We start from the raw sequence: 8,227 nt of genomic DNA on the forward strand, positions 1-8,227 counted from the left end.
TCATGAATGCGAGTCCAAATTTCTTGCTGCTCCTTCTAGGTTTTGATGAGTAGAAATTGAGCCCAAATGGCTCTTTTACTGTGAAAGGTCTCAGACTCTGGTCTAGACTACAGAGATGTAATCCGTTGGGAAAACGACCGTCGGAACCGCCGCCTTTATCCCCGACAGAACTGCAGTCTCTGTTTTTGTTGTCAGACTATCAGCAGATGACCACAAATACCTGTCGTGACTCGCTTCGAAAGGTCATCCAGCACAACCATATAGTTGGAAGCCTTTCCACATTTGGAGGGATGAATGCATGCTGGATCACGCTCACTTCCAAAAACCACCAGCATGAATCTCCTTTAAAAAACGGGGGAAGTTGTTTGATAATTATTTACGCAGGACCACACTGCATTGTTCCGCTGGCTTGTAAAGAAGCGGCCTGTGTGTGTTTTTGTGTGAATGGAGAATTCTAGATGTGGTTTCTCTATTCCTCCCAAAGAAAACTCTGCGGTTAACCTTCAGGGCCGTCCGGGCCTCTGAGCTGCATCTGGATCAAAGTTTGCTCTCCATCAGCTGAGACCGCTGGGCCCTGCTGGATATCTGGACTTCATTCACTCTCCAACATTTAGACAAAAACCTAATCGCCATTCTTCCCTCTTCATCCATCATTCGATGAGATTTTGTATTTACTCAAACAACAGAGGACAGGATCTCATTTCCGTGTATATTTGTTTTATTTGGTCGATTCTGAGGTCTGGACGGGTATCAAGTTCATTTGCTCCGTCTCTTTGTGTCTAACAGACCGAATGTGTGCGGCTCACGCTTCAACTCGTACTGCTGCCCGGGCTGGAAGACCCTGGCGGGGGGGAACCAGTGTATTGTCCGTAAGTCACTCCACCTGATTTGATGCTGTATGACAAAAAAAAAAGATGCCACAGAATAAAGAGCTAACGGAATAATTTCTTCTCTCCAGCCATTTGCAGGAGTTCCTGCGGCGATGGGTTCTGCTCCAGACCCAACATGTGCACCTGCTCCAATGGTCAGCTCTCCCCCAACTGTGGAGGAGGAGCAGGAAGTGAGTAGCTCCTCCCTTCTCACTCATCATTCGATTCAGTTATTTGATTTATGTCATTTTTTCATGAATGCTTGTTTTATAACTTTCAACTTTACTACATTCTGACTCCATATAATATAAAGTAACGACTAGGATTTTTCTGAAGATATTCTTTTTTTCTCTTTAAATGCCCTTTAGAATTTTCATATAATTTATTTAGAACATGCATAGAAACTACATTTTTAAAACGTTAAAACTGTAACTTTTTAAGAACTAGATATATAGCATTAACTGCAATAATGCTATTGTGAATGCTGTAAGCTGAAGTTATCCGCTAAAGATGCTAAAATTGATAGCTAAAAACACTGAAGTTAATAGCTAAAAACGCTGAAGCTGATTGCTAAAACCGCTGAAATTGATAGCTAAAAACACTGAAGTTGATAACTAAAAATGCTGAAGCTGATAGCTAAAAACGCTGAAATTGATAACTAAAAACGCTGAAGCTGATAACTAAAAACGCTAAAGCTGATAAATAAAAACGCTGAAGTTAATAGCCAAAAACGCTGAAATTGATAACTAAAAACGCTGAAGCTGATTACTAAAAACGCGGAAATTGATAGCTAAAAACGCTGAAGCTGATTGCTAAAAACGCTGAAGTTGATAACTAAAAATGTTGAAATTGATAGCTAAAAATGCTGAAGCTGATTGCTAAAAATGCTGAAATTGATAGCTAAAAACGCTGAAGCTGATAAATTAAAACACTGAAATTGACAGCTGAAAACCCTGAAGCTGATAGCCAGCTAAAAATATTAGCTAAATAATTAAAAAGCCTAAAAATAAATAAATAAAATAAAAAAATTAAAATACATTTTAAAAATAGGTTAGCCAAAACAGCTATATCCTATCTTTGATTTTGCATCAAAATTTTCTCTCAGCGTTACGTTTGTGCCATGCAAGGCAGAGACACCTGATTGGATGGAATTTACACCAATCAGCAGGCCGTTGGGTGTGGCACGCATGTAATACTGAGTGGAAATTTTGAATGCAGAATCAAAGATAGGGCGAACGCGAGATGAGGCACTACACATCTAAAAATGTTTGTGCTGCAAACGCAAAAATATTTTGAAAGCTTAAATAAAAGTTATTTTTTTTGTTGCAAATTTTGATTTTTTTTAACACTACATTCTGTTTGCAACTTTTGAGTGGCGGTGACACAAAAATCCCTCCATAAAAGACATTCTGAACGTCCATTCCAGGGTAAAATCACACTTGGATGCTGCAGCGTATTTAATCATAAGGGTTTATTTAGCCAAAGACAGCTCATCGGTCATCTTCATCAGACACCTCACTCTATCACATTCCAGCAAGCCTGAAAACCCAACTTCACCCTCTGTGTGTATCAGAGGAAGACACAAGTCTCGACACACTCACTCAAATTCAGATTTACTGCGATCATCACTTGGCTGTGATTCAGACCCACTTTCAAGCTCCTCTTATATTAAAGATAATTTCAGTTTTTGTTGGCACAGAAACCTTTGTTTTAATATTTGCAGTTGCTTCAAAGTTACAATGTGTGTGATTTTTGACTTGTTGTTGATCCTGTTTTTGCTCACACACCACAGTGTCCATGTGGACCAAACCAGCAGACTCCAACTGTAACCCATCATCTCAGAATCCTCAAACTACAGCCATAAACTCACTTTTAGGGTTTGTCTCAGTTAAAGACTTTCCTCTGCTGCCTTCATGCCCCTTTTAACAAATGTTAAAGGTCCCACAACTTTATGACAGTTAATAAAGTGAAGCCCTGACATTTTAACGAATAAAACCTCAGGGGTCAACTGGTCGGGTGATGTGTGCCTCCTGTTCGGGTTCAAAAGGCTTTTTTTCTTTTGTTTAATGAAAGAAAGATGCTCTTTGTGTCCATTTTAAAGACTTATATTTTGATTTAGTTCAAAGGCGTTCTCAGTCCTCGTGCCATTATGATTGTTTTACTAGAACATAGTTTCTGCAGAGCGGCAGGAGTTCAATAGAATCTTTTTATTCTGGGAAAGATTCTTGATGCAGAGCAACCCCGCCCCTCTTTACTGCCCTGTTGCTGAGAGCTCAGTGTAATTTCTACATTACAAATACTCTCTTTTTTAAATGTATTTTTCTGCTCCTGATTCACTTTCATTTTAATTAAGAAATACTCAGAAATGCAATTTTGAGCCTAAGTTTATAAATATGTGTCCTCCATCATGTAAAGAATGCCACAATAACATGTTAAAAACACAAAAAAACACTTTTCATCAGACTGTTTACACCTATTTAAGAGGAAAATTCAGCACAAATGGAAACAAACTACATTAATCAAATTTTCAAAATGTTGCATTATCTCACAACTTCCTGGTTTTTATAGATGACATTTTAGGATTTGACTATAGAAATCAGCAGCACATTATTTACTTTTTGGGTCTACTCTTATTATTATTTTAGGGTAGCTCATGGTAGAATTTCAGTTCTTAATTAAGGAATGACATGCTTCCATAAAAATTTGGAAGGTTTTATAATGTATATGAATTCATCGATTACCTGAAAACCCTCATTACACCTTCACCTCCATGTTCTAAGTCATCCTCCTAATAAACAGGTTTAGTGCCGAGGACTGTATAGAAGTGTCTTCCTGTAACCATCATTACAAAATCATTACTGATGCTTTCCCCATAACGCTCAGAACCAGCTGTCTTTCAGACGGGCATGCAGGGAATGCTGGGAAAACAGAGAAGCATAGCTGGTACATAGAGCAACAAGACAAACCTGCGAGTGAGGGGAGGAACCCATTAAATACAGAAAAGGGAGGGAAAAAACTAAAGGACACAGGTGAAACCCGTTAGGGAGAAGTGGTGATCAGACCAGGGAACGACATTTGTAATTTGAAACCAAGCTGTCTCCATATGGCCCCACCTGAATGTACAAAATTCCAGTTTTATCCTTGAAATCAAATGGCCAGAAACAAATCCAATTCAGTCACTTTAAAAAAATTACATTTTTCAAAATATTATATAATAAATAACTTTGTGACATCTTCTTTTCATTTGATTTGTTGTTACTTCTTTAGTTATTGGGCCAGTGGCAGAGCTATTTTATTTGGGGGGCAGAAGACATTGGAAGGGTGGCACATAAAAATAAATCCCTAATTAGCCAAAATAGTTAGCATGAAGCTGAAATAATAAGTATACTCCAAAATAGCCTAAAAAAATGAAAAAGAAAATCCCAAATTAGCCAAAATAGGTAGCATGCAGCTGAAATATTAGCTAAACTAAAAAAAATCCTTAAAAAATGGACAAAAATTCTTAATTAGCCAAAAAAGCTAGCATGTAGCTGAAAGACTAACTATACTCCTATTAGCTAACTATATTAGCTAAACTAAAATATTTCCTAAAAAAATGGACCAAAATTGCCTAAATTAGCGAAAATAGCTAGCATGTCGCTAAACTCCAAAATAGCCTAAAAAACCTAAATAAATGCCAAAATAGTCCAAAAAGCTAGCAAAACATTATAACTCTCAACTTTACTAAACTCTGACTCCCTATAATATAAATTAACGACTTATCAGCTATTAAATTAGTCGTCGTCTATTTTAATAGTCGATTAGTCGACTAATCGTGGCAGCCCTACTTTTCACCTCATGACAATAAAATAGAAAATCTAATGAGATCATCCCTTTTGTGTCCAGAAGTTCTTGTTTCACTTCTTCACATCAACAAATTCTTCCTGCAGAGAAAACACGAGTTGATTTGTGGAAATCCGGCCAACTTTCCAGTCCCGTATCTCATCGGCTTCTCTGCACGAGTTCACAGAGTTCAGCAAGTGGACAGAGAGTCTCTCCTCAGTGCGTCTGTAGGCTTCTCCTCGTTCAGCTTTAGTTCTGTCCCTGGGAGGGGATGGGTTACCTAAGTCGCCCTCGGTTTGGGGAACATTGAAGGAGTTTTCTTTATTCGTAAATCCCTCCCAACAGTCAATGTTCATGTTTCACATCACAGTTTTATTCCTTTGCATTGAGTTGGAGTTGAGACCAGAGCCGGAGGAGTGACATGGAGGAGAAAACAAAGAAAAAGGAAGTGTGGAGGCCTAGAAAACTATCCACCCATTTCAAAAACCCACTTAATTAGATGGTTGCTGGAGCCTATCCTAAATACTGTTAGACAAAACCAGCCTGGACGGGTCACTAGTCCATTGGAGGGTGATCTTCAAAACATCTATGAGCTTAGGGTGGCGAATGTGGCGCACGTTCAAGTACGCGGTGATGAAATTCAAACTAGACCAGGTGTCTGCAACCTTCAACATTTAAGGGTAACCAAACAAGGAAGTTGGACGCTGACTCCGCCCACTTTAAAAATCCAGTTAGAGGGGTGGGGCCGGGAGGCAGGACTGTTATCCTCACTGGAGCTGCAGATCGTGACGTGAAACTTCTGACACTTACATGGTTTGACCAATCACAAAATGAACTTGAATCTTGCTCCTATCTTTTCTTTAACCGCTCTATTCCAATATATGAAAGACTCTGTGTCATATAAGTCCAGCTGGGCACAAACTATAATCATTAGTGATAAATTCTCCTTCATGGTCAAACGGTTGGCACTTCCATGAACTAAAAAGGGCGCCATCTACTGCTAAAACCAAGCCCCTGATTGGTCAAAGTTCAACTGGATGCTTGTTTTGTACGTTGAGCCTGAAAAAAGACTTTGAATTGAAGTCTTTTCCTCTCCTCTGTAGAGCCAGAAATGTTAAAGAGAGAAAAAGATGCAGAAAGAGCAAGACAGGAAGTTAGATAGACTGAGAGGAAATTAATGGTGAATAAGTGACAGTCAGAGGATGGAAACCACAAAGAGAGAGTAAAAACCTGCGGAGAATCCAAGACAATAATAGATCTCCACTTAACTCTTAAAATAACATGTGAAGACTTGAACTTTTTTGTGCCAAAAATGGTGAAAATCTCTTTGGTCTGGATCTCCTGGATCTCTTCCCTAATTCCCTTGTCCTCTCCCTTCAGCATGTTTTTATCAGACGTGTGTCTCATGGTCTACCCCCCCGTTCTGCTCCTCTCTTTTGCAGTTCAGTCCTGTAATGTCAGGTGCATGAACGGAGGCAGCTGCATGGAGGACTCCTGCTTGTGTCCGAAGGGATATTCCGGCGGCCACTGCGGACAACGTGAGTTCAGATCCTTCAGAGTCGGCAGACCTGAGCGGAGATTTAAGATTCATTCCTTGTGTTCTGTCTAATCTATAACTACTAAAAAAAACTACATAGTGTGGGTATATTATGTGCCCTGGATTTTAAAAGCAATCTGGACACTACTTTTCTTTGTTTTTTAAATGATAAATATGACATCACCGATTTCAATATGTGAAAATCTGCATTTCACATCGTCCATTTATGACTGCACTGATGGTGAAAATGTGGATGGTTTATTAATTTTACCTTTTTTTTTACAAAAATTGTTCGACTGCAATGCACTCTGGTCTATATTCGCTAATGTAGTGAGCATTGATGCACGCTAGTTTATCGCAAAGACTTCTGGGTAATTTCTTGGGCACTCGATTTTGAAATGATAGATTCTGTCAGCACTACAAACTGGTGAACGTGGTGCACTATACAGGAAATAGGGAAGGAATTGGGACATAAATTTATTGTAAATTATTCCAAAAATCAGATATGGAGACTTGGACGTTGACCTTTAACCTCTAAGAGCTGGCGTCCAGATGTGTGGACATCGGATTTTTGGCTATATTACCACATAGTTGAATTTTACTTATCTAGGACCCGGTGAATAACTCGGGTCTTGAGCCGTTAAAGGGTAACCAAACAGGGAAGTTAGAGGCTGACTCCAACCGACAGTTAGAGGGGCGGGGCTTGGGGGCTGGACCGTTATCATTACTGGAGCAGCAGATCATGACATCACACTTCTAAAACTTACATGGTTTGACCAATGACAAAATTCAACTGTAATACCTCGATTTAACCTTTAGGGGGCAGCACACAGACGGTAGAATTCAACAAGTTATTTTAATTTGACAAAAATTTGATCAACAGGCAGCACTTTAAAGCCCCATTTATTGAGATAAACAGCCAAAAAAGTTGATTTAGGGTTTGGCTACCCTATAAATATTTCTGAGTTGAGCTTTGAGACTTGTAGTTGCTGACTCCCTTACCATTGAGACTACCTCATCAGACTTGAAGATATGTTTGCAATTTTTCAACTTTATGTTGCATTTATGGAAGCTCAAAAATTCTAAATGCTGCCATTGAATCTCATCTGGTATTTCAAAGCACCATAATGACAGATTTACCACAATGAGAGATCTAAAAACAGGTCTAGTCAGAGGTCCATCTATGGAGCTAAATTGGAGCCAATATTATTTGAAACCCAAATAAAACAACTTGAAAAAATATTGGTGTTCAAAATGTATGAAACTTTATGCTATTCTAAAATACATTTATTTTTAGGTTCAGATGTTCTGTTTTTTAGGTTTCAAAGCTCAAAATTTCACTTTACATTTTTTTCTTTCACTTTCAACCTTATTTTTTTTAGTCAAATCTTGAAATTTTAGCACCGGGGCTGAAGTTATCGTTCTTGTCAATTTTGATTGGTACTTTGTGCTAGCCCCGCCCCAACGCGCCATACGAGGGTCAAAAGTTTTGAAACTGAAAATTTCAGATTCGAAAATGAAGAAAAAGAATGAAAAGGGAAAACGTAGATTTGAAACTGAAAAAAAAGTTTTGAAATTAAGATTTTGAGTTTTGAAACCTAAAAATTTGAATATTTGAAGCTGAAAATAATTACGTTTATTTTAGAATAGTAAAAAGGTTCAGCTTTTGGCCAAACTCCAATATTTTTTTTATTGTTTTATTTGGGTTTCAAATAATATTGACCCTAATTTAGCTCCATAATAACTGAATAACTAACTGAAACGTGGATTAACGTCCCATGATGCCTTTGTATTCACATTTATGAACCAAAGTTTGGGTTGTCTGGATTCCAGAACTACATTTTATCCTAAAGGTTTGATGTCCACATTAGTTAGAAGTGACATCCTGGAGGATGTCAATTAAAATGTAGTTTTTCTGCTTTGTTTGCTCCCTAAATACAGAAAAATATTATTTTTAATTTCACTTGTTTTCATGATTGACTTGTATGGGTTGTTAGAT

At 38.1% G+C, this 8,227-nt stretch overlaps 1 protein-coding gene across 1 annotated transcript in view; it reads left to right on the top strand.

Moving 5' to 3' along the window:
- fbn2b (fibrillin 2b) overlaps positions 1–8,227 on the top strand; it is a gene marked incomplete in the record, with an annotated part of 93,244 nt that overhangs the window by 16,142 nt on the left and 68,875 nt on the right. Inside the window, 3 exon segments of the mRNA XM_024278609.2 lie at positions 787–869; positions 959–1,060; positions 6,134–6,229. Coding sequence (XP_024134377.1) covers positions 787–869; positions 959–1,060; positions 6,134–6,229 — 281 coding nt within the window.

The sequence above is a fragment of the Oryzias melastigma genome, linkage group LG4 (assembly GCF_002922805.2).
Source record: "Oryzias melastigma strain HK-1 linkage group LG4, ASM292280v2, whole genome shotgun sequence".
NCBI lineage: Eukaryota > Metazoa > Chordata > Actinopteri > Beloniformes > Adrianichthyidae > Oryzias > Oryzias melastigma.